The following is a 26,955-nucleotide window of genomic DNA, read 5'->3' as shown; positions in this document are numbered from 1 at the left end:
TGAATTTCACCAAGACACCAGGGATCCCCAATTTTTGTGACACATGCAAGGGTACAGTATCTAACTCAGTTTGTAGTCAAGTCCTTAAGCTTTCAGCAAAAAAAGCATATCCTATAACACAGTGTTCCCATCACAGTTTGTTTTGTACTGAGATTTTGTTTTTCATTCTATTTCATGGGAAAGACTGCCCTCTACTGGTCCACTGACACTTGGAGCTCAAATTACACTCAATGAACAGATTAATGTAGCCCAGCTTTGCTTATGGTAGTATGGGGCATTGTCCAAATGTATATTATATATTACAGATGGTTATACAAACAGCAGAACAAAATAAGCCATAAACTGTGTTTTTCTTCTTTTTGTAAATCTCTCATATATATATATATAAAATATTGTTTTTTACATAGTTGAACAGTCATACTTATGAATGAACCAGTCTATTTATTTAATTGTAACTATGCAAACCTATATACCGAGTTTCTACCCATTTAAATTCCATATTTGTGACAGACATGATTCAACTGTATCCTGTTTGGTAGCCTCAGTTGAAATAAGCGAATGTGCTCTGAGCTGAAAGGGAAGAGAGGCAGGCAGACAAGGTTTAAGACAATGTTTATGAATGCACATATGAATATAAAGGTAAGCAAATGGTCAAACGTTTAGTGGTAGTAAACAGTGTTCAGATGAAATAGTGTTCAGATTAAGTATTTCTAAAATGAGTCTTTTCCGTGTCTTGAAAAGGGGAAGAATGAGAACACACCACAATAGAGATACCTCTTCAAACTTGTTTAGCTGAAGCTGGGCAGGCCATTTCTCAAGCAAAATTTGTATTGTTGATAGTTCAACAATAGAATATAATCAATAAAATTGTGACATCCCCAAAGACAAAACTAGTCCTTATTATTAGGACATACTTTTGACCAATGGTGCATAAATATTCATCAATTATATAGTTATACATTATTAGAATACAAACATTTTCTAAAACTTTGTTCCACACAATCCTTTTATATATAATCTAGATAATGTAATCATCTGTTCCTTGTTTGGGATTGTATCCCATAAAATAACTCTGAAAACTCACAGTTCTGGAAGTATTGCTCCTGTGGATCCGTCTCTCTCTCTCTCTCTCTCTCTCTCTCTCTCTCTCTCTCTCTCTCTCTCTCTCTCTCTGTCTCTCTTGCTCTCACTCTCTCTCTCTCGCTGAGCTTTTCTTCTCATAGTCAAAAAGGCACGCATGCACACACACGCACACACACACACACACACACACACATACAAGCACACACACACAAGCACACACAAACACTCTTTCTTGGAGGAAATGTGTTTTTTCTATTTTGTGGAGATTCATATTTGTCTTAAAACTCCAAAACAAACTCCAAACTATGACATTAATAAGAAAACTGCTACTATGCTTCATCATAATAAAAGTAATGCTACTGTTATAAAAAATAAAAAAAACTCAGTTACGATAAAAATTGTCTCACCAAATTTGTAAGTTAGAAAACAACACATTTTCAACTAAACAAGACCATTTCCATTAAAACAATAATAATAAGAAGAAAAAGAAGAAGAAGAAGAGTATCAACAGCACTCTCAGCAATCTCACAAACATACACACACATGCTTTTCACTCATTCATGACATCATTAGCTTTTGTGTCACTGTGCAAGAAATCAGTTTACCTTACCAGAAAATGTAAAAAAAAAAAGTAATAAAATCCATGGGTTCAAAATCAACACTGAAAACACTGAAACTCAATAACTATTAAACAATAACTATTAGAATAATAATAACAACAACAACAATAACAACAACAACAACACGATTCAGCGTGGAGAGATTGTATTGCCTTAAAGCACATCAAACTAATAAATGAATATAATTAAAAGTGGGTATAATTTCCAGAGATAAAATTATTGATAGACCAAATATTACAGTACCATTGTAGCCAATATAGTCTCATCAGTACAAATGATTTACATTGTAAATATAACTGTTGTTGTTATTATCATTCTTGCGATTAACACTCATTTTCACTACAGCCCAAGAGAGAAAGGAGGGCTGACCTGTTCCTCCTCATCTCTTTTCTTCCCCTTATTCCAATGCTCTTTCTCACCATTCCATCTATCATTAATGTTAACTACTTCTGTCTTCCCTTCTGCTGTATCCCTCCTCCCAACCTCTAAACTGGCGTTGTCTTTCTGTTCAGAGTATTGGTGTTGGAGCTTTCCTCTTTCCCTAGTCTATCGAGAGTATTCATCCCTCTCTCTCTCTCAGCTGCGGAGGAAGGGGGTTGTGAAGAGGGGGCGGATGTGGATGAGGAATTGGGGAGGAGGGCATTGGAATTAGAGGAATTCTGAGCCAGTGAGGGGTTGTTGGATTTGGACAGAGAGGGCAAGGTGCCAGTCATCAGCACCCCTCCACCCTCCTTCGGGAAACAATTATGCAGCTGGTAAAGAGTGGCCCGGTCCACTGTCCCGTACATGGGCGGCCCCCCCATGGTCCCCAACCCTCCTAGTTTGGGATCCCGCGAAAGGGTATACAGGGATATATCCCCCCCCAGTGCGGAGTGAGAGTGGGGATTGGGCAGCGTGGAGACGGAGTAGGGCCCCACGGTGGCCTGGGACAGCAGGGCCGAGGGGGTGAGGCCGAAGCCCTTGCCCCCGCCGCCCGTGGGGGAGTGGTCCCGGGAGCGGGAGGGGTCGGTGGAGCGGGAGCTGGAGCGTGAGCGCTGGCGGAAGCGGTAGCTGGGCAGCCGCAGCACGGCGTTGGTGGTGCTCTTGAAGAGGTCGGTGCGCGAGCGGCAGCGCAGCTCCTTGTTCTTCTCGATGTAGATGTTGACGGCCAGCACGCCCACCATCTCCGCCAGGATGAAAGACAGCCCGCCGAAGTAGAAGGACCAGCCGTAGGAGTAGTGCCACTTCTTGTCCTCGTCCTTCTTCGGGGAGATGTCGCCGAGCGCCGCGGAGATGTACACGATCACGCCGATGATGTTGCTGAGGCCTAGGGAAGAAGGGCAATGCCAGGGGCGATGGAGATAAGGAGGGGGAAGGGGAAGGCAGAGGTGAGGGGAAGGGGAAGGCAGCACTACCATCCTGTGGCCTTCTCCTTCCAGGCAGCTAATGCTAAGTGGCATTGTGCTTGGTCAGCATTTTTATAAGGCATCTCCTAGCAGGACAAAGTTGCTGCTGGAAGGGGTGTCTGTATACAAGTAGGAGGCACTCTTACCTCTCAGCCAAATTGGAAGAAAAAACCAACAATTCCTTGTGACGCTGTACTGCAATAATGATTTCATGGCTCTCACTGAAAGGCTAGGACGTTAACCCCGGAGAACAGGCTCTACTGATCTGGCCACATAATTAGCTCTGCCACAGGTGACAAGCTACACGATGCCTCGCCTTCCCTGTCTGAGATGCTGTCCCAGGTCATCGCTGTTTACTACAACCAAGCTCTCGGGTGACCTTTCTGATTAGACGACAGTCACTACATAAAATACCTGCATTGAAAGAGAGGCATAGAGGCACACACCCAGGTGTGAGGGAGGTTACCTGCTGCCACAAAAAGAATGCCCGCTCCCAGAACAATGTTCCCCTTGCTCTTGTAGAACCGGCTAGCAGCAATACACACTCCACCCATTAGGAGGAGTATGGCACTAAGTATGGGGAAGAAACTAGAGGCCCGCACTACACCTGCAAAAAAAGACAAACAAGAGAAATTAAATCATGTGAGACTGAATCCACTGAAATTTTTTGTCATGTCTAACACCCCGTCCAAGGCACCCCCCACCCCTAGGTGAGTACTAGTCATCCCCCATCGGCTAATCCAATTGGGTCTTTGTTGAATTGCTCCATCTCTTACGCAGGACATACTCCGCTCCATCGTGGTCATAGTCAGCATCTTCTGGGAAATGATTGATCTGTGAACACACTCCTCTTTTCAACCCTGAAAAAGAGAAAGAGAGAGGAAGGTAAAGGTTCATCAGTAGATAGTGAGAGAGAGAGACAAAGAGTGAGAGAGGGATATGGATTGACCATGAGAGGGCAATCTGGATCTGCAGGAGCAATACTGCCAGAACTGGGCCCTGCTAGTACATTTTTAAAAGATTATGCAAAAGACTATAGATTGGGCAAAGATGATGATTTCTGCAAAGAAACTGCATTACTCGTGGAAACACTATCCTAGGACATGCATTAAATTACCTTCGGCCTGAAAATAGCACACTTGGTCAAGATTATCTTACAATGTAAATCAGCGCATTTGAGAGTATTTGATCTGATAGTCAGGCATTCAAAGAAAATGTCCACAGAGGCAGAATTTATAAATTGAGCATATACAGTGCCCTCCAAAAATGTGATAACAGTAGAGTGAAATCTGTTATTTTCTTTATGTTCTTTTTTCTGTTTTGGGCAAACAATCAATGCAAAAGGAAACAATTGTACACCTGCCAGTCATCCATTAACTTAATTTTGCACAGCCGAAAATGGGGGACTCAACACAAAAACAGTTGTACCTGTAAAATGGTAAACCATATACAGATGTAAATACCATGACATTTCAAATGCCTTAACCCTTTAAGGTGCTCTACCGTCTCATCTAGGCCTGTGTGTTCAGAGTTAAATCAGGAAATTGGCCTGAGCATAAAGTTAGATGTGGGGCCCACAGACTTAACATACTCATTTTTGGGGGCTCAGATTAAAATGCTTGGGAACCACTGCGTTAAAGAGTAAGATCACAAATATGTGATTTGACTGTTCTTAACTGAACATTCTAATGTTGATGTAACAATCGCTACTGGCAACTGAAAGCAATGTGGTTCTGAAAAAAAACATACAAAAACCCTACTCTTGAAAGGGTTTAGTATATAACAAAAATAATTTATTTCACTCTAAATTTTACCATTGCCATACTTGTGGAGGGCATTGTATTACCATCCTGCATATTGCTCTTAATGGTGATAAAATATGAAGGCCACTCAGGATTAAATACACTATGTGGGAAAAAACATTTTCCTGAAGAATTTTATGAAAACATATTCTCAGTTCACAGTAATATAGTAATATCACAATAATGCGTACTGGATTGAATTAGGAAGATATACAATTCTCACTCCAGTTTCCAGTATCCAGTTTATTAGTCTTAAGTTACATCCATGGGACTCTTTATAGTACAGTGCTCTACACACAAAGAGCTCAGTCCAGACAGGTGTCACATCAGCCAGCTGGTCCTAAACCTCTCCACATTAACATACACCAATACAAACCTCACAGCTCCTAATCAGAGTCAAATAAATGGTTAAATCATTCTAGAATAAATACGCTAAATGACCAAAGAAACTGGATTACGAGGGGACACTCCCCATAGCAGATGTGCACTGGAGAACCTCTTCTTCGCCAGAAATGGAAAGCAGAGACTGATCCTCTCCAGGTGTGTACACAGTGACCACACCCATTGAACTAAAAAAAATACCAACACAGATAGTCTTACTTGCCAAGATTAGGCTGAGACAGATATGCACAGCCCCCTATATTGTGAAAATATTCCCTAATTATGAAAACTTCTTTTAATATTTTTTGACAAAATTCTAAATGATTTCATTTTCAAGACGAGCAAAGAAAACTACAAAATCTGTAAGGGGAAGGCCTGCTACCACCAGAGGGACAGTGAGTAACCACCCAGTGCCCAGCACTAAATTATTATTACATTTAGATGGACTGTTACATCAATAACTTAAATTAATTATGGATAGCTTGGTCTATAATAATAATAATAATAATAATAATAATCCTCATCATCATTATAACATTAAACTACCTTGTCATTAACTTGCTATACTGGCTATATATATTTTTGTTTAGTTGTTTTTCTATATCTAAAAATGTATTTCATGCCAATAAATGGTATTGATTTGAACTGGGCGAGAGCGATCCATATAATACATAATATGGTCCATAAAAAAACACTGTCCATACATCGACTGACACAATTTGATTAAACATCAACATGTTATCAGCCAGACGCTACATATTCAGACAGTTTAATCATGTACTGATCTGTTTTACAGATGTAAGCATTTTCATCATTTAAAAAAATCATAAAATTACCCCCAAACATGATTAGATATATGGTAATTTTAGGCTTTTTTAAATGCAGTGAAATCTTGCTGAATCTCACAACCCTCTTGAACACACAAATGACACGTACAGTACAGATACTAAGACAAGCAGGCAGATTAATAGCTACCCACTCAAGTCTTGTGGATATACTGCAGACAGACAGATGGAAAATGATGACAGCATGGTTGGTGTTGATTGGATGAATGTGGGAAATGAAGTCATGAGGGACAGATGAACGGGGGAGGGATGGACAGATGTCTGCTCAGAGCTGTCCATGGCATTGTCTGGAAAAAAGAAACGGGGTGGGTCAAGTCAGCCCCTGGATATTCTGCATGTTCCAAGTGTGCCATTTTGGCTCTGAATCAAAGCCACTGGCACTTTGATTCAGCTCTGTTTGTTTGAGCCAAAATGATGTGTTTCATTCAATGAATTTACCAATACATACCCAAAGGAATTCTGTCAGAATGAATACTCTCCCCAATTCAGAACACACGAAAGCGGTGGAAAAGCAATAGCCCTGTAGTCAACTGCATTAAATATCCAATTCATTTTAAGCCAACCGCAACCAATAATGTTTTGTCTCTATACCTATCACTCAACAACTCAAAAAATAAAAACAGCTCAAGATAACATAAACCAAAATAAACAAAATCTTTACCATTTCCTTTACACAATTGCTACAAAGCACCACACTTGGACAGCCATCTTGTCTAAATCCTCCATGGGGCCCGTGACCTCTAAACTTAGCCAAACGAGACTGAGCCTCTTAATTGGAACTGAATTACTATTATGTCAAATATATCTTACTTTTTCCAATGAATCTCATGACAAATCATTGTCTACCTTTGCAGGCTTACTGTAATGTTTGCAAATGTCATCCCACTGCAACCGGGGCGGCCATCTTGGCTCAAACTTTCTACGACGAGGCGAAGTGGTGTCTGACCTTCCAGGCAGCAGATCCTCCAGAGGCCGGAGTGGGTGAGGGCGCCGGGGTCCTTGCGGTCCTTGTTGTGCGGGTCGTCGTGGGTGTGGTTGGCCGTGCTGTTGCAGATGAAGGCGCGGGCGTACAGCCAGTAGTCCGTCCCGATGGCCACCGTCATCAGGCCGAAGGACGCGAACGCGCCCACGGTGGCCAGGAGAATTTGGATCCCCTTCTCACACCACACCATGGCTGAGCCACGGGAGGGAGGGAGGAATGGAGAGAGGGGACATGTCAGTGTGTGGATTAAGGTGGAGTCAGTAGGAACATCAAAGACAAAGACAGACGATAGCATGCATGATGGAGTGGATGTTGAAACAGAACGTGTAAATTAATAGCGTAGTGCATCTAATTCTATTAATTTTAAGCTTCCATTAAGAACAGACAGCTGGAAACGCATAGTTAATATTAGCCTAACGTAAAATGACATGGGACAAAATAAGGTTGATTGTTTACTTAAAGCAAACAGTACTAGGAAAAGCAGGTAATTATATATGACAGTGATGGACATTATACATTATAATATATCACTGAAGTCTCAATGGACCCCATTGACAGGAAATATTTAACACAACATATTTGTACAGAGTATATAACAGGCGGAAGGACACATTTATAACCTGCAATAGTATATAATGAACAACAGGTGGCACTATGCTACATTATACAATGTCCAGCATTAATTTAAAAAGGTTCAAATTCAAAATGGGTAAAATTAGCTCTTGTGACAGTCAAATGTGCTCTGCAGCACTGATTTAACACTGTATGCAACTCGTTTTGTATGCTGATCAAATTAAATTTAGTTGCATAATATGCAACGAGAAAAAAAAGGTAAACCGCTTTGCAGAATTACCAGTGGGTTGATTTCGCTCCATCCCCTCAGTTCTGCGTGTAGCTGTTTCCTCGCCGGTGATAAGTGTGCGTCTGCCTCTGTCCAAGAAGCATCCATTGACTGTTTCCCCTCTCCCTCTTTCTCCTCAGCTCCTGCTCTCTTCCTATACTTCTGTCACTCTCATAAGTGCGGGCACACACACATTCACAAATGCACACACAAACACACACATGCGCCCACACACTATCACTCACTCAGGCACTGGACCCCTTTTAATTTCTACTGATTTTTAAAAGAAATATCTGTCTTCATGTATTTGGTGTTTTCATAGCAGGAGTCAATGTTATTTTCCTAAAACGAAACAGGGAAGAGAAATAAATGAGACAAAGACATGGCCGTGCTGAAAGAGACAAAGAGGGAGCAGCGACATATTATTTTACACACAAGTATGTGATCAGTTTCTGTCAATGTAGAGAAAAAACACAAAGTTCCTATGGCCTCAGGAAATGGATGTCGATATAAAGGAATACAGAGAGTGAGAAAAAGAACGGGGACTTCTATTTTGTTACCATGGCAACATTGAATTCCAAAGTCTAGATCAGAATACAGAGTGATGAAGAGAGAGAGTGAGAGAGAGAGAGAGAGAGAGAGAGAGAGAGAGGGATGGGAGGGGAAATTTTTCTTATATTTAATAGAATTAATTGAATATGAAATGCTGGACAATGTATGACAGGGGGTCTGAACATTATCCATTCAAGTTAAAAATACATCAACCGAAATGCCCTTGAACATGACTTTAATCATGTCCAAATCACCTTTGAAACTGTTGGGTTATTTTCCAATGAGCAGGCGATTTTACCTTTCATGTGTCTTATGCAGGGTTTGAATTATAGGGGGGAATGGGGGGGTCTGACCCCCCTAATTAAGACTTGGACCCCCCCAAAAGAGGTAAAAACAACAGGTTGGGGGTGTTGAAACATTTATATATCTTTCTTACCTGTAATCATAAATATTACAATATATTTCCCATCAGTGGCGTCACTAGACCACAACCCTAGCGACGCCACTGATGGGAAATATATTGTAATATTTACGATTACAGGTAAGAAGGATACATAAATGTTTCGACACCCCCGATCTGTTCTTTTTACCTCTTTTGGGGGGGGTCCAAGTCTTAATTAGGGGAATCAGACCCCCCCAATTTTTTTTCTGCAGTAATCCAACAGAGTTCAAGATTAATAAAACAGCACAAGGCTACTGTGTTAATATTTTATAATGCAATATGGTGCCCTGATCAAACTAGTTTACTGTGTTCATTTTCTGTAGCCCAAAAGAAAACAGTTATACTTGAGAGAAAGGACTTAATTGTGTCATCTATTTTGTAACTAATTACATGGATAACACGTATTTCATGGAAATGTATAAAATATAAATATACAAGTTATATTTAAATATATGAATATATACAGTCTTAATTTATTTCTGCACAGAATAGTTTTAGTGTGGCTGTACGATCTGTTGAAGCTAAGAAAAACCATAAAAACCCATGTGCACTCATAAATGAAAGCAAATCAGGGAATAAATAACAAATGATGATACTTAAAAATGATGGGCATAGTGATGTGTTAGAGCTGAATTATATATTGGGTACTCATAATAACACAGTCTTGTGTGTGTGTGTGTGTGTGTGTGTGGTGTGCATGTTCATGTGTGTGTATGTGTGATGTGTGTGTGTGTGTGTGTGTGTGTGTGGTGTATGTATGTGTGATGTTTGTGTGTGGTGTGTGTGTGTATGTGGTGTGCGTGTGTGTGATGTGTGTGTGTGTGTGTGTGTGTGTGTGTGAATATCTAAAGGAGATTCAGTTCCTATTTTCTAAAACCTTCCAAAATATGTAACACAAAAAAATGCTAAAGTCTTCCAGATAAAAATGCAAACGTGAAAATCACATTGAAACCTGCAATCGAGACGCATTTGCTTAATTCTTCATGAATTAACTCTGTTAATTGCATGGAGCCACGTACTGCCGATGCACCACAAGAAAGTTGCTGTAGCTTCAATCCCAAATGATCTGTTATATACTGTATCTGATCATGCCAGTATAGCCTTACATTTGTATTACCATTTCCATTTGCATCTGATGCTCAATGGTATTTTTACATGCATAACTGTAGGATAACAGAGACCCTGCTGAATGTTCTTGTTCCACTAAATTCTCAGTTGGAAAGAGTTTGATTTCGGTCAGTGCTCCAATGGCGGGTTGAGGTAAATGTAGTCTGCAAGAAATTCTACACTTTGTGAAAGTGCTGACAATGTGGGTCACAGATCAAGAGCACATGGCATTGTAATGCATCATACTTTTCAACAATGTGACACCCTAGAAAGCACATTAAAACCACATTCAAGTGGTAATTTCTTCAGTACTGCATGGCCACTTTACACAAAATATGCTTATCAAGGTGTCTGAAATATTAAAACATTTTGGTTTTCATATTTAGAGAGGGTGTGGGTGCCGATACACCACTATATTTCCAGGGGTGGCAATGGTGAAACACCAGTGAAATCATATTATGACACTGCTAGGCTATATCACACAAGAGTACAGCAACATGTTACAGTATACAGTAGTAACAGGAACCTCACAGTAGACATCATACTGTATCAGAGAGGGACGTTATTCTAAATGGTCAAATTTTCATTGTATTGCTGTGATGCTGCAGAAAGAGTATTGCATCACAGTTTCTTAACAGAAGCATCATGCGTCTATTGTGGTTTTGAATAATTTTCCTTGTGGTTTACCTGGAAGGCCCGTGTTTTAGAAGTGTACAGTACAGTAAACTCAGAGATGGTAGCGGACGATGGGGAAGGTGGCGAAGTAAAAGTGTTTTTTGTGGCGGCACATGCTGTTACAGTTCAATGTGCCTTAAGATTCTTGAGGTGTCGTATCGATCATATCGCGCAAATGTAAGACCTGTGAACTGTGGAGTTGAAACTCCAAATTCGTAGGCAAAGCCTGCATGTTGAACATGCCTTATGCACAACTTTCAGCAAAATACCTCACGTACTGTATACGACACTGCACGGCTGAAAATGGACGCCCTGTTACGCTATAGTACGTGTAGTTTTAACACATCACTTCTAAAACCAGGAGATATTCTAAAGACATTAAATTTGATTATGGTTATCTCAATAAGCCGTGTATTGAAGTGTACAATGAGCGCAGCAATTATTTTCGCACCGCAGACACATGTGAATGTGCCTGTATTAGGCTACATATCAACAGACATGCATATCTGATGATTATCTACTTAGAATCTAAATGTCTCGGTCAATGACTCGGTCAATAATTCTCTACTTCACTGTGTTCGCGTACGTCGGCTATCTTAAATTTGGCGTTGTTTGGGTGCTGTGGAAATCACATTGAATGCATATTTTTATTATGGCGATATATTAACAGTAAACCGGTGTCCCTTAACACGTCCGTACCATCAACTCAGTACAATAGCTAACCTTGATCAAAGCAAACCAGTAGAGAATATGTATCTTACCTCCACCGTTTATATTTCTGTTGCCTTTTTGGAGACCGTCAGACTTCGGAGAAGGAGATGGAAATGAGATGGAGAGAAAAGAGAGGGGGTGGAAGAGGACGAGAATATGGGGGAATACACCGAAATTGTCGAAAAATAAATGACGTATGATGTAAACGGTATTGTTTATCAGTTACATAAACGTTATTGTTAAATGTGGTGGGTTAGTCTTATAAATACTAAACATTCATATGCACGCGTATAAACACTAACTGTACATATTGCCTGCACTCTGCGTGTGTGTGCGCGCGCGCGTATGCGTGTGTGTTTGTTTTTCAATTATTATTCTGTTGTCTTGGTCAAAATGTGCCCACTTCTCTTGGCTTGCACTCTCACCCTGTCTGACTGTCCGTTCTTCTATCCCTTACACAGAGACCGCGAGGTAAGCAACTCGTTACGTCCGACCTCCCAAAGGATGCGGGAGGATTGCAACAGACATATAACATTTCCGCAGATCACTATATCTTTATTATGGGTCCTACCCAAATCTCTTCGGATACTAACCACTCTTTCAGCTTTTTGCCCCCTCACTCCAGTTGCAGGTGTGCGCGCGCCCATATATAGCCAATACGTGACTCTTTCTGAGTACCTTATTGCTATATTGTTGTTCTTGTCGATGTTATTTTGACCAATTCAGTGAAATAGAGCAGTTAAATGGATTCTTCTTATAGATGCTGAGGGCGCCACTCCACTCTCCCTCTCTCCAAAGAAATGCGCTGCCAGAGTTAACACTGTGATAACCGAGCTCTACAGAGAGAAAAGGGGGAGAGGTTGGGGCTTTGGGGCATAACAGAGAGAGCGGGGAGGGTGAGGGGCTCGCCCGGTCGCAGCAGAGGACAGTGGTTCTGGACGCAATAAATGAAACGAAAGTCAAAATGGAATGAAGACAGATCGATCGAGAGCGCAAAGCATCGAAGGCCTTTTAACATCGGAATTCGTTAATGTTCGTCCTTTTCCGTTAATGCTCACGCAGGGGAAGAGAACCCAGTTGTCAGGGTTTCCGTGGCGTTGAAGAGGGCGATGGCGTGACGACGTCCATTAGGCTCAGTGTTGTGTCAAATTGTGAGTTTTACACGGGGTTAAATACGCTGATACGCAAAATGCTGAAACGAGCAGTGAATGAGTAATTCATATGATTTCCAAGTCAAATGCCCTCTGTTTCAAATTACGAGCCATTATGGCTCTCTATAGTGTCGTGTACTACACTCAGTGTTGTGGAGAAGTCCCAATTCAGTGCGATACACATCATGCAGACTCAAACATAAGAGCCTTCAGAGTACTGAATCAGACAGGACAGATCTCTCTCTCTCTCTCTCTCTCTCTCTCTCTCTCTCTCTCTCCCCTCTGTAACACACACACACACACACAGTGAGCAGAAGAGAGCTAATGTAGAGTGACAGGTCTTTCATGCAGTAATGGTGTTGGTAAAATGAAAGTCACTCAACTTCATATGTGCATGCGTGCGCACACTCGCCATCTATTATGGAGAGCCTTCCTTTGAAATTGTTATGCACCCACCGGTAAAACCTAGCCACACCAATCCTAAAAGCTAGCAACTGATAAATATTTCAGCATTTTTCTTTCCGAACGAAAGTCACTTTCTAGGAATCATATTTTGAATAGAAATTTGTCTGTGGTATTTGAACTCATCTTGTCCTGTGCATTCACAGGATTCATTCGCACACATGCGTGCGCACGCACGCACACACACACACACACCAACACGGTGAGAGAAAAAGCAAGAGTATGTGTGTGATAGAGAGAGAGAGAGAGAGATAGGGAGAGAGAGAGCAGTATTGTACATCATTTCAGCTGCACACTGCCCTTAGGCTACTGCACCACTAAAGAACTGACCAGACTGTGTTTTGCTTTAACACAGTGACGGTCTGGCTTAACGCAGTGCTGCACTGCAGAGGGGTGACGAAAATTATTCATTCAGTTCAGCACGTCTGCTGTACACAGAAAAAAAAAAGACAGCGTAAAAATTCAGCTTGCTATGAGCCAACTCAATTACCAGTATAACCCAGGACCTCCTTCACTGCGCTTGGCAATGAGCTGATACGAACCAAATCGACGCGATTCAGAGGTCACGTGTGGTTGTATCTGACTGGTGGTCATACCATCTCGATTACCATCCTCACTTCATATGCAAATTCAAAAAGACATAAGGGTATTGAATTAACAAGACACAAAGACCGGTAAGTAGACAGAACAGTGTTCCTCCCCTCCCCAGTTTTATTGAGTATCTGAAGACAGCTGTCATCACAGTCCTCAAGTATAGGTACCACTGTTGACCATAGTCACATTAATCAGAATAAATGTATGTACTGTAGGTTCTAGCAATCCCTCTGGCGTATCAGTGCACTGTTGGGCAAAAAACATGTGCGGATGAAAATAACAAATAATAACAGAACATTGAGATAGGCACAGTTTTATTCTGATGCTCACTGAGAGGGAGACAGAGAAGAGACCAAAAGAACTGGGGAGAACAGAAGATGGAAGGAGTTGGATGAGGGCCAAGGTAATGACGAACAGAAGCACAACTGAAAAGGAATTGGAAAAAAACCTGGATAATGTGAGGAGAAAGAAAAGAATAAAGTTGGTGACAAATAAGATAAATTGAAGATAAAAGGAGAGGAGAATGAATTCAGTTTACCCTAAACGCCATCATCTTTGCCCACATTCCAGTCACTGTCACGTCTGTAAATCATATGCACTGTGATAATGACCAGATTGGATTACCATTTACAGTGCCAATTGAAATGGATTGATTACAAAAATGGTTTCTTCCAAACCTTTGCATACACACACATGCACACACAAACACACACATTCACACGTGCAACCATTTTGTATTGATAATCATAACACTAGGTATTTCCCTTCCAGCAGGAATCAGTCTGTGTCTCTGATTATACATTCTAATACTACTATATTATTACAGTCTTCTGGTGGATAATGAAATAAAATAATGAACCTATATAATATTTATACATATTTATATGTACAGTATATATACAGATTGATATCATAATGCAATTAAACAATGAACATAGTTGCAGCATTGGGTTGTAACATAATTTTAATTATTTCAAAGTTAAAATATTTTCCTTTTAGCTGAATCTTTGAAATTGCTGGAATTCAGTATTCAGGTTTCCACTAGCGCCTTTGAAGACACCATTTTAACTTGCAGAATTTCACTCTCCCTGACTCAGAAAGCAAAGCTAAACCTCCTCTTTTGCATATCTGAGCCATTCGGTTCCACTCTCTGCCCTTGTATGTGATTACTGCAATGGCGCCAAACTGCTTGAGGCCCAACACAGCCACTGGAGAAACACAAGCAGAGTGGGACTCACTCCACCAGAGGGCGCTAGTGGGGTACGTTGGAAGTAATGTTCCTGCTGTGGTGAACATGAACACAGTCACTGCATTTGGACCTCATCAAAATATGAACTTCTGGCCAGGCCATTTATCTTTGATCTATCAGTCAGTAAAGAAGTTATGGTTCAAAGGTCATACATGTACACACGCTGAAACACAGCATAGGTCAAACCACATCACTCTGTATGTTGGTAAAAAAAATGTTGTGCAATAAAGGTGAAGTGATAGGTAATCCTGATGATCATGTTAGAAAGTACTACATGCTGCTGATCTGATCCAATGTCTAAAGATACAGTGAAGTACTGTGATTGCCTGTACTGCACTGTATGAGAATGCAATGTACATTGGCAGTTGTACAGGTGTGTGTGTGTGTACTGTGCTGTAAAGATTTTAACAACCACTTGAGTGTCTTTACTGGACAGGGCTACACTATGACTACTGTTCTACTATATCTGTGTTTATTGGAGTGTATTGTCGTGGTTTCTGTTGCACGTGCATGGGAGATATGCCATTATTGCCTCAGAACACAACATATTGCACACATGTATTTCAGAGAGACTGCACAGTAATATGACCTTTTAATTCAAGTTGATGTACCAGTCAGTCAGTATATCCTTCTGCCTGTGCCATTAGTACTTTAGTACCTATTTACATGAACTTATTATGTACAACATTTTTAACTATATGCAGATTCATTTACGTTAGAAATTCTTTACTTTATTAAATGTAATTGTATTCTCTTTATGTTTTTCAAAATATTTTTTCATTAAACTAGAGATAGAATTAGTGTACACTGTATGCATTCATTTAAAAAAAAATCTTTCTGCCTCTTTTTCTTACTTTCAACTTTCATTCCATTTTTAATTTGCTCTTCGTTCTGAAGGATGCTGGTATAATCATTATTATTATTATTATTATTATTATTATTATTATTATCATTACAATGAGGGAAACATGGTAACATTCTATTTCGATTAACATGTTTTATGCTAGCAAAAAAGTTACACTCTAATGTAAACATGTAACACAGTGCTGGATCCGCATAGCTTGTGGAAATATGAACTTTTACTCAAAATTATTGGGAAATTTGGCATCAAGGAACATTATCTTGAAACTAACTTGCAGCATACCTGTCACTTTTCCCAATGTCAGTATTTTCTATTCAAGAAATCACAGTCAATAATAATAATAATAATAACAATAATAATAATAATAATTCTCATCAGAGAAAGAGTGAAAGTGGAAGTAAGATATTTTTCAGAGTTCAGGGAAGAAATGATTAAATTCATAATATTAACAATAAAGGTAATAACTATAGTCGGTTTGCATACCATATATGCATATGTCTATATGCATATTCATTTTTTTTGTGTAAAATGGTGTGTGTGTTTTGCATTTCATGTGTCATGTAAAGCTACTCCCACCACCACTGCCCTTTATATTTCTGTAACTGTCTTCATTGCTCTCTACCTCTCTCCCCCTCCCCCACTTCTTTTCACTAGTTTGCCTTTCTGATTTCCTTTCAGTTTCTCCACTGTCTTTTTTTTTGCTGTTGTAGCATGTTACACTAGGCCCTCCAGCCCCAAACACTGTATGCAGCGTACATTTAGTGGAGTTGCATGTCATCATCTTCTACTCTCTATCGGTTATCAATCTCTGTCCTTCTCCCCTTCAACCTCTGCCTTGCTTAAGACCCCCCCCCCAAATCCCTCTCCCCTCTGTCTCTGTGTAAATGCATGTGTCTGTGGGGAAAAAAATGTATTGCACTTCATCCATGGCACGCCTCCCCTCCTCCTTCACTCCTTTTCTTCTAGCAGGGCGAGGCGCTCATCCGGAGGTGCGTGTGGTAGCGGGGCGGGGGCACGGCGGAGGGGGGCATGGCGAGGGGCAGGGACTGGGGATTGCTCATGGAGGCCGCGGCGTGGGAGAGGGTGTGGGCGGAGTGCAGGGTGTGGGTGTGGGGGTAAGAGGAGGGAGGGGGCAGCTGGTAACTGATGCCAGACGAGGAGCCCGAGGAGGCCCCCATCACCCCGGGGGGGAGGCTCTGCTGGGGGTTGCTTTTGGGCGGGGGCGGAGGCGTCTGGTTCAGCTGGATGGAGATGTCGCTGGAGACCTCGGAGGCGCTGCGGCCCCTCTGCGGGGGGGGCCAGGACTCCGGGTGCAGGAACTGCCCGCTGTAGTCGCTGCACTCGGACAGCCGGGGGCGATAAAGAGCGGGATGAGGCCGGTACATCTCCTCTTCAGCGTAACGCTTCATGAAGAGGTAAACCGACATCACCCCGGCTCCCTGAAGGACAGGAGGAGAGGGGGGGGCAGGGGGGGGAGGAGGGGGGAGGGGTGTCCGTTAAGGTTAGCACAACACAGCTTGAGCTTCACAGTCAGCCTGCACTGGACATAAACGTGAAGGCTTGCTGGCAGTGTGTGAGAGAGGTGAGGGCAATCACAGAACCTGCGAAGGTCAAGCTAGAACACACCACTGTTACCGAGAGCCCAGTCTGCTTTCACTCTACAGCGTCATATTAACATTTTTCAAAAACACTTTGACCACAGATTTATACTCATGGTGAGCCGGGAGCTCATGGACGTGAATGAGCTCATGGCTTATACTGTATAGGGATACAATTTTTTAAGGACACCACAGGTTCCTTCCTTTAGTTTTTACATGTTTCTATCTTGTTTTAATTCGCTTCTTTGTGAAACTGAATGTGTTAGCTGGGTCCTCCCTCTAGCAGGTTAAAATGTCTTGTGGGCTGATCAAGAAACAACAGTCCATTAGACAAATGCTAAAAATAAGGATACTATGAACCTTATTCACTAATATGTACTGTAAGTGATTTTGTGCATTTCTCTTTGGGGTCATCTTTCCAATTAGAAGAAGGCTGCACATAATAATTGAGGTAGGTGCAGCAAACATTTCAGTCTAAAATCAAACCTATTATCTTTCTAATCTAATCAGAGCAATGACTCAGAAGTTTATTGGAAGGTCAGTGTTGAACTTAACTGGCCCCAGAAGTCCTCAGAGTTGTGGTCAGGGAAAATGTGGAGTTTATTTTAAACAAAGCATCAAAATAAGGCCATGATTATTTCAAAGTATGCTCTACCTAATTATCTTACACAGTAACAAGCAAAGAAATCTGCTTGCATTGAGATAAGCACTAACAACAGACAGTAGCAGCCAAAAGAAATCTGCAAAAACAGTGTGAGAAAGTTCTGTTTGACCTGAGCAGACAGTACAGACCAAAGCATACCTGCCAGCTAGGACTACATCAAAAGAGAGGAACAAACATCTGTGCCCTGGAATTCCTCCTTCCAGATTTGAATTGAAAATGATCTTTGTAGTAGAAATACAAAGAACGAATTAATCATTTGAATTCTATTAATTAAGGTTAGCTTCACTGTAATTAATTTAACCTACATCCTAGATAAGCTGTCCTACAGTGGAACAAGGATCTCAAAATCAGTTTCTGGAGGACTACAGTGTCTTTTATAGTTTTCTTTTAACCTGCAGCAATGTAAGCCTCGAAAAAAGGTGTGTGTGGACTCTTTATCCAATCAGTGACTTCAACTGAGCGCCCGAGCACTCAAACGGCAGATAACCAGCAGGCCCTTCGTCTCTCCAGGAATCGAGTTAGCGATCCCTACCACAGAACATCACCGGGCCTGCAGTGGTATCAGCGTAACGTACAGCGATGTGATTTTAATAATGGATCAGAAGCGCTTTCGCTTCGAAACGGCGTGTTATTGAAGCACGCGATGAATACTGATGGTGGGCCAGAGTGGGGCCAGAATGGCGGCGGCGGCGACGCTGACCTCCTTCAGCAGGAAGGAGCTGGCGGCGAAGGCGAAGGACCAGCCGTAGTGGTAGTGGAAGAACTGCTCGGGCTCGCGGCGGTCTCACGCGTGATGCTGGAGATGTGAGCACAGCACCGGCTCAGCCCTGTGGGCAGCACACCTGAGCAAGGGGGTGGAGATGTAGAGCACCAGCCCCACCACCAGGCTCAGCCCTGCATGGGGGAGCAGTAGCACAAGGCCGGGCTGAAGACCACGTGGGGGTGGGGGTGGGGGGGTGGAGGGTGCAGCGTTTTACGGTCGCTGAACATGGCAGGGGCAGCGGGCAACCCGCGCCGAGCCGCCGACCCCACCAGATGGCGAGGCCCAGCGAGGCTGACAGCGAGTTACAAAGCGACACTAAAGAGGAGAGGAGAGGAGGAGAAGGAGGAGCAGGAGGGGGAGGAGAGGAGGTGGGGAGGGAGGAGGAGGAGGAGGAGGTGGAGGAGGAGGAGGAGGACGAGGAGGGGTAATCCAGAGGAACCACGGAAACCCGATCACGTGACTCGAGGGCTGGGGGTTCGAGTGCCAGGTGGAATGCTGAAATTTCCCCCGCAGAAGCGCGGCACCGCATAAATAACACAAGCGAGACCCGCTAAGCGTGCGCGCCGCCCGGCGCCCCGGAGGCAGACACGGGCAAACGGAATGAATAAGGCGGGCGCGCGAGAGCTAAAACCATCCCCTGCTCCCCAGAGGGAGAGTTCCCCCTCTCTGTGCTTTTTTACTCACACGCCAGCCAAGCTGCAGCGCGCTCTGCAATATTAACCCCTCCCACTCCCGAACGCCGCGCTGAACAGCCCCCACTCCGGGACGCCACGTAAACCGGGGCCGCTGCGAAGGGCTGGTGTGTTTTCAGAAGCACGACGATGTCTCATTAAATCGTTATTCCCAGTTGTTGTTCTGTGGCTATATTAGCCTCGTTTTACCGTGAGTCATACGGCTCGTCTGTTTCTGTAAATCTCTCTATTTCTGGAAAATGCGCAAGTACTGTACATCTGAAAGAGACAACTATTAAAACTTTAAGCTAACATATTACAAAAATCTAAACTGGAAAAAAAAAACTTAAAAATCAGAAGTCTAAGTGCACTTAATCTAATGATAATAACGCCACCACCACAACAAGAATAACAATTAGTCAGAAAACTAATTTTATCTTTTTCTTCCCACCTACATATTACCAGCCACTTCGTAATTACAATTCTAACTTAAAAAAAAAAAAAGAATTTAAATGACGCAGAAAGTACAAAGTCTCCCATGCTGAAATGGTCCCTTTAAAGATGCTGCACCCTTGCCCTCTCATATATTTCCATGGATTCCTTATTCTAAAGAACAAAATAATACAAATCGGGAGAATTCCAGTGGTAACACAGGGCTGTTATTTTTAAATATTTAATACAAGTTGCTGTATATCATCTTGACATTTAAGAATAGAGCACCTGGTAATATTTCAACCCTTGATTGTATTTGTGATGCATTCCTCTCTGCCGGTTGCTGGGGGGAGTGGGGGGCGGGGGGGGGGGGGTGTATGCCCGAGATGAGAACCACACAGCACCACTTTTCTTCGGTCTCAGCTCAGAGTTTCAGTAAATTCATTTGGGGGAGTAATGGGGAACAAACAGTTCTAGGTCAAAATGGCGCGAGCACAGGAGGAAACCCTCGGATTACCAAAAATCAGCAGAAGTAGGCTACGCGGCCTCCTCTGTCTGACAACGTGATAAAATGCTTCCATTAGAGCCACCGATGCGTTTACAACTTGTTTTGTGGGGAAGACCAGCCCCATTATCCCTAGAGATATATGCAGGGAGAAGCACAGCAAGACAAAGTGTAGCTTAATAGCCCCTGTGTCGTACAGTCTCATTTTGGGGAAAGTTAGCAGGGTTGGGCTAAGACTTATTCACCAAACAGAATCTTTTCATGTTCTGGGTCTCCCCGTTTAATTATGTTAGGTGAATACAAAGACCAAACAAAAACATATTTTTGCAAATCTACTTGCAGCTCTGCTCTACATGTGCATAAAAATGTATTTTTCCAGTTATATAAAATGGTACCTCTGACGTACAATGTTTGTGTATAATGTTTTTAAAAATTACTTGCTTGTGTTAGACTGAAGACACCACACTACAGACGTCCACTACGGATGCAACAAAGAACGTAGTTATCCACAATAATCATGCCATAAATACGTAGGTTCAAGTTTGAACAGAGAAATTTTCCTAACCAGCGGTCAACAATACATTGGACCAGTATATTTCTGCAGTATTCTGCAGTATTCTGCATACTGCTTTGTACTATTGTACTGTGTTAAAAAACGTAAATACTGTAACAACATGGGGTCTTTGGCTGGACCAAGAAGCAATGCAGCATGAATAGCCTTTTTACAGCTAGTCTATGGTTCAGCATTCTCCCTTTTAACAGGGATGTGCACCATTACTGCAGCCTACAGCTCCAGAGCTACATTAACTGTATGAGCAATATGCAACTTGCGGTGAACTTATTACATTTGCATACATGGAAACAGTTAGAAATTTTTTTTTAAAAAAGCAACATGAGGGTAAATGAGGGTGTGCAATTTTGGAATATTGGAATATTTAACCATTTAAATATGTGATAAAAAAATCATATATGCAGCTGTGGTAAAATAGTTCTGACTAGGACTTTCACAGGAAATACGAAATGTCAACACTGTGTGTTCTTACTATAGCAATAAGATCTGTTTCACCAAAGTTTCACCAGTGACTGATAAGTCCACAAAGTATCCGCGTATTGGCAGACGTGGTACACCAGCGGTTTGCAGTTTGATAGTACCAGGAGTGAAACTGAATCGCCATGGTTACCTGACAAGATGAAGAAGATGCCCGAGACGAAGGCCAGGATGGTCCGCTGCGGTCGGATGTGGCCGATGTTGCTGATGACGAAGGCGGTGAAAACGAAGAGCAAGGACACCATGGGGAAGGGTGTGGCTGTCCTCACCATCTCTGGGGGGGACAAACAAAAGTCCAGAGTGAGACGTGATTGGAAATGTTCACTCCATTTCTCTCCTTCCGTGCTCTAGAGGTACATCACCGTACTGCATATTTAAATGGAGAATGAACACCAATGTGGCTGAAAGATTGTCGACCGCGGTAAAGCCAAGGTAAGTGACGCAAGCCAAAGAGATGCACGCAATATTATTCCGGTTGTTGAGTTCTAAGTGTGCACAAGCAATATACATCACGCACAGTACAGAACACTGAGCGCAATAAGAGCATGCAGTACATAAGCCACACAGCGAAGGCAGCATACTTAGAATGTTTGCTGTGTTTTCTGTCGTAATCTCGATTTCTGGTTCGGTGAAATATTCTGACGCCACGCATCTCCCTTTCTCTGTTCCTAAGAAAGAGGGTGAAAGAGAGAGAGAGAGAGAAAGAGTTTAAAAGGGCGATGAATTCTACAAAGGCAAATTACAATGAATGAATTATCGAGCACAACTGTGAAATGAGAGACGTACCGGCCACGAAGCAGACCCTCCACAGGCCGGAGTGCAGAGCCATCTTGACCTCCAGGCTCTGGTTCTGCTGCAGCACGATGCCCTCCTCCATCAGGAGCCAGTAATCGGTGGAGACGGCCACGCCCACCAGCAGCAGGCCGCAGGCCCCGAAAACCGAGGACAGCAGCGTGAGGGCCCGGCTGCTGCACGAGCTCATCTGGGCGGGAGTGATAGGAGTCATGAGCCTGTCGCTAGACTCACCTGCCCCCTGGTGGACGGAACCCAGCAGTGCACGAATGCCGCTGCGATTCTTCCCGCTGGCAAAAAGGAAAGGCTGTACTGAGATGACCCTTGCGTTGTGATTGGCCACAAAAGCAGAGGCTCGTCAGGGATCTGACCGGCGAACCAGTGCAGGATATTTTCATATGTGGCATGCGACGACGTGGCTTGAAACAGAAAACGGAGTTCTCTGAGGCACTTTATCACCCTGAGCAAGCGTTAGCTTTTGGTCCGAATTTTCTTATGAGACAAACAGAGTTCTTATAAGAGCAACTGTCTGAGAATTTAACAGAAATTGTGCATGGCAGGGAAGGGGGTGGGGGGTGGGGGGGTGGGGGGGGGCTTAGGGGGTGAGCATGTATAAAATAAACTACCGATTCTAGCGTGCGCCTGAACACCACCTGCAAAGTGCTGGGGCAGCAGCGTCCCACGGGACATGCAATTATTGTGCAATGAATGGAGAATGAACGCTGAATGGTGCTTTGTGTGGGAGGCTTCACGAGGGATGCAAGAAGGCAGGGAATGGGACGGGGAAAAGAGAGAGTGAGAGAGAGAGAGAGAGAGAGAGAGAGAGGAAAAGAGCAAGAGGGAGAAAGGGAGAAAAGGGGAGAGGGAGGTGGGGGGGGGGGAAGGCAAATGACTCAGTTCAGCACTCGGAGCTGTTCACCGCCGTAGTGCTGAAAGACAGCAACGGAACGAGGGGGAGAAAAACAGCCAGAATGAGGGCAGACGCTGGGGACTGAAGGCTGGGGTGATGCATCGCAGACCAGACTGACTGGACATTTCAGCGTGGACTTTATCTGCCTCCACGTTTAAGGGCAGACAGTGGATTCCCTCTGCTAAGAGGAGAGAGCCGAGGTTCACTAGATGTGTCCTCCATGTGTCCAGCTGCTATAACTGATCAGACTGTCGGGTGGAATGGAATAAAGGGTATATGGAAAGAGGATAGAAGCAGCTGCCTCAAACAGTGAGAGTGGATAGATAAATCAAAAAAACGACAAAATATGCTCGCGACAAGCAGGCGTGCAACCTGATACACCTTAAAACAATATTTAAAGGCATGAAAAAAGAAGGGGAAACTCCTGTGTGCCGATACAGAGTAAGGAAAAGTGAGAGGGAGAGAGAAAAAAGGAGATGGATATAGGGTAATGTTGGGAAAGACCTTGGCCCAAAAAAGGAAAGGAGTACTCTCTCTCACTCTCTCTCTCTCTCTCTCTCTCTCTCTCACACACACACACACACTAATTGTTCATAAACTGCACAGCATGTATAAAAACCAACCAATTACATATTGTAACACCCCATCAAACACGGAACGCTTATACACACATATTAGCAGCAAGAATCCACATACATTGACTCAAACTGCTATTGAACCAATTTTTTTTTTTTTTTTTTTTTTTTTTAATCAGACCGACACAAAACGAGAACCGCTTGCAGTACGCAATGCAAGCGCGCTCGCACAGGCACACACGCATTCACACACAAGATACACAGGCCTACGCATACATTCTGAAAATAAGGGATGCAGCAAAATGCTAAATACATACAGTCTAGTGCTGAAGACTTCTAGATTTTTATAGTCTCCGCATATAGCCTACTGGGGTAATGCATTGCAACACCAAGCTACATGCGTCCAGTGCAGTCGAATGAAAATTTGACCGATGCAGTTTAGATTAAATCAAACGACATCGTTCGTTAATTATTAAATCAATGAAACATTATCTGAATTTATCCCGATGTCAGACGCATGTCGACTCGCACACAGACTCTTGGAGACGGGAGGCGAGGAGAGAGAACAGACCTAAAGGCGATTTATTAGGCTAAACAGCGGTGCGTTCCTTTTACATATGGTTGGTGAGAGACTGTTTGACAGATCGATACATGCATATTTAATACAATTTATGTGTGTCAGCTAGCTCGCTGCGATTGCAACAGAGCAACCTTTCTCTTCTACAGATAAAATCAACTGTTAACCGTAAAATAACTACACGACGGGCATTACCGAATAAGGTGTTAATCAATATTGTGTACGATATCCTTATTGATATAACATTGATAACTGTTAATGTGAACGCCGGCAATTACAGTACATATTAATCATAAACAAACACCATGCATACACACTCACCCTTTCCAAAAAGCTGACTGGTGAATGGTGGACAGAAGGTAGGATCCGCGCGCCAGCGAGGTTTGGCGGATTTTGCAGTCTCTCTCTCTCTCTCTCTCTCTCTCTCTCTCTCTTTCTCTCTCTCGTATGTGCTTCCCCCCCTCACGCCCCCCCCCCCCCCCCCCCCCCCCATCTCACTCGCTTTTCTCTCAGCACTGCGGAGAATTGGTCCAGTGAGCTATTCTATAGAACAAGGACAGAAAAGGGAGATGAAGAGAAGGAAAAATGCACATAGGGTCCAAGAACCGGAGGGAAGACACTGAGGAGTGGAAAGATGTTGATTGAGGAGAACACCGATATGACTACCAAATATAGGTAGCTTTGGTGTTTTGTGTATTTGTGTGTGTGTGTGTGTGTGTGTGTTGGGGGCGTGGGGGTTATACAAGTACTAGTTCAAAAAAGTACCAAGTCTAACACATAAAAATGCAGGACATGATGAGATGGAGGAAAGGGGCTAAGAAAAAAACCTGTGGGCAAGAAAACCAGTGGAAACAAAACAGGGTACAAGCCAGCCAGACACGGGACATTGAGAAAACTATATGCTGCAGAGAGAGTGATGGCATGTCTGTGTATGATTATGAAAACACAACATAAGGATATCAGAGGAGAGTGACTGACAGACTTGAGCTGAAAATCAGCGTGACAAAGTGTCACTACTAGCCAATGAGTCACACGTCCAATGTAATGCCTCCTGTTAATTTTCACGCTACTGTGAATGAGAGCCAGGCGCACTGTGTCTCTGCTAGACTCTGCTCAGGTTATTCTGCCTTCCTGTGAGCCTACACAGCACTTTCTCAGAGTGTTTGTGCATGTGTACGGCACCGTCGTATTGACTGAATGGCTGTGCACTGGATTCGGCTACGGTGTAGTGTACAAGAGCATTGCGAGCATTCTGGACCGAGTCTTTGCAGGACTTAAAAGAAAATGGTCTTGGTGAAAAGTGTAGAACATAAAGAATGAGATCTGTTCAGCTATGTTCAAATGTGGGAGAAGACTTACTGTACAAAGGGTCAGGATTCAAGAGAGGTGGTGTTCACTTAAGTAGGAAAGTGAACTAAGCAATGTGCTGAGCTATGAGACATACTACTGAACACGGCTAGCCAATTAGTTAATTGTTTCGCAGAGTAAGCACTGTAATTAATATGGATTTAATATGACAAGGTAAGAGAGGATGGGACTGAACGGTGACGGAGAGGAGGAAGTAAAAGGTGGCTGGACAGACAGGGAGGGGAATTACATCAGACAAGTCACTGATATGAGCAGGCGAGACGTTAATCACGCTACTCTAACAGTCACAAGCTTTTCTTTAATATCGCGCCATTCACGGTGAAGTCTTCACTGTCACTCGATCCCCCCGTCGATCCTTTCAAACCCATGGGTCTCCACCCCCTCCTCCCTGTGTCTATATTTAGCTCTGTGATCCTATACTTTCTGTAATGATAACAATAGCACACTGTACACTCTGGCCTATAGTCACAGAGCACAGAGAGACACGTTTCTAAGGGGGAGACAAGCATAGAATTAGCATGGACAATGGTGCACATAAAATAAAGAAACAAGTTAGACTAACGGGTGCTGTTCATCTACCCTCTCCTACAGACTGGTTGTCTACACACCGATGTATGTAGATATCACCACTCTGGAAATCCCCCAGTTTCAAGAAAAGACCTTGGTACATCTTCCAAATGAGGTAATTCCGTTGCTGTGACAACGACGACTTCAAAGAAAGTCCGTCAAAAAAAGGGGGGAAAGAAATACAGGCGATGTTTGACAAGGAGTGCAAGCAAGTGCGAGCGAGAGTTAGGGAGGGGCCGAGGAGAAGGGGGAAGGAAGGTGGGCGAAAAAGAAACATGATGGGAATCATCAAGGGAGGAAAAAATAATGAAGGGAAAAAGGAGGAGGAGTAAAGCGGTTATAATGAAGATGGGTTAAAATGAGCGGAGGGGGAAGGCGACAGGGGGGTTCGTTCTCAGTACAACTCACATTAATGCAGCAGAGAGAAAGAGAGGATCTTCGATGTGACAAGCAGCTGGTTACAGCATTGAAACCCAAAGGGACGTTGCATCGAAGGGGGTGAGTGTGAGAGGGAGGGAGGGAGCAGAATTGAATGCCTGAAAAAAAAGGACGTTTTGCTGTTTCAACAACTACTAAATGGAGTGGTCAGCATCTTATGAGAGTGAGAGAGAGAGAGAGAGAGAGAGAGGGAGGAAAAATGGGAGGAAAACGTAAGCTATCAGAGATGAAAGGGTGAGTGAGATTGACTAATGAGGTAAAGAAAGAGGAGCGGAAAGGTAAAACAAACAGAAAAGAGCAAAG

At 43.0% G+C, this 26,955-nt stretch overlaps 2 protein-coding genes across 4 annotated transcripts; both read right to left on the bottom strand.

The window, feature by feature from the left end:
* Positions 1–595: 595 nt before the first annotated feature.
* cacng8b (calcium channel, voltage-dependent, gamma subunit 8b) lies at positions 596–12,410 on the bottom strand. 3 transcript variants are annotated; one of them, XM_064310164.1, is made up of 7 exons: positions 12,020–12,410; positions 11,477–11,519; positions 7,952–8,281; positions 7,063–7,290; positions 3,865–3,948; positions 3,555–3,695; positions 596–3,009 (listed from the first exon to the last, which is right to left on the bottom strand). In XM_064310164.1, exons 3-7 carry the CDS (start codon positions 7,971–7,973, stop codon positions 2,189–2,191), a joined length of 1,296 nt encoding a protein of 431 aa, XP_064166234.1. In that variant the 5' UTR covers positions 7,974–8,281; positions 11,477–11,519; positions 12,020–12,410; the 3' UTR covers positions 596–2,188. The 3 variants fall into 3 exon arrangements, with proteins under 3 accessions (XP_064166234.1, XP_064166225.1, XP_064166243.1); XM_064310155.1 differs by having other exon boundaries at positions 11,477–12,410; XM_064310173.1 differs by lacking the exon at positions 11,477–11,519.
* Positions 12,411–13,727: 1,317 nt separating this feature from the next.
* cacng7b (calcium channel, voltage-dependent, gamma subunit 7b) lies at positions 13,728–24,690 on the bottom strand. The gene is made up of 7 exons (XM_064311100.1): positions 24,601–24,690; positions 22,212–22,507; positions 22,007–22,093; positions 21,559–21,699; positions 18,847–18,900; positions 18,707–18,789; positions 13,728–17,183 (listed from the first exon to the last, which is right to left on the bottom strand). The coding sequence occupies exons 2-7, from the start codon at positions 22,429–22,431 to the stop codon at positions 16,707–16,709; spliced, it is 1,062 nt and encodes a 353-aa protein (XP_064167170.1). The 5' UTR covers positions 22,432–22,507; positions 24,601–24,690; the 3' UTR covers positions 13,728–16,706.
* Positions 24,691–26,955: the final 2,265 nt, after the last annotated feature.

The sequence above is a fragment of the Anguilla rostrata genome, chromosome 1, assembly GCF_018555375.3.
Source record: "Anguilla rostrata isolate EN2019 chromosome 1, ASM1855537v3, whole genome shotgun sequence".
Classification (NCBI taxonomy): Eukaryota; Metazoa; Chordata; class Actinopteri; order Anguilliformes; family Anguillidae; genus Anguilla; species Anguilla rostrata.
The sequence above is the reverse complement of the archived record's forward strand: the minus strand, read 5'-3'. Positions and strand labels throughout refer to the sequence as shown.

Excerpts from the sequence above, each read along its gene's own strand:
- cacng8b (XM_064310155.1), bottom strand. The coding sequence starts at position 7,973 with ATGGAGCGAAATCAACCCACTG. Across the intron at positions 3,949-7,062 it reads GAGGATCTGCTGCCTGGAAG|GGTTGAAAAGAGGAGTGTGT; the intron begins GTCAGACACCAC and ends TCTCTTTTTCAG. Across the intron at positions 3,696-3,864 it reads TGGAGCGGAGTATGTCCTGC|GTGTAGTGCGGGCCTCTAGT; the intron begins GTAAGAGATGGA and ends CTTTTTTTGCAG.
- cacng7b (XM_064311100.1), bottom strand. The coding sequence starts at position 22,431 with ATGACTCCTATCACTCCCGCCCAGATGAGCTCGTGCAGCAGCCGGGCC. Across the intron at positions 22,094-22,211 it reads GAGGGTCTGCTTCGTGGCCG|GAACAGAGAAAGGGAGATGC; the intron begins GTACGTCTCTCA and ends CCTCTTTCTTAG. Across the intron at positions 17,184-18,706 it reads GCTCCTTCCTGCTGAAGGAG|GGAGCCGGGGTGATGTCGGT; the intron begins GTCAGCGTCGCC and ends CCTGTCCTTCAG.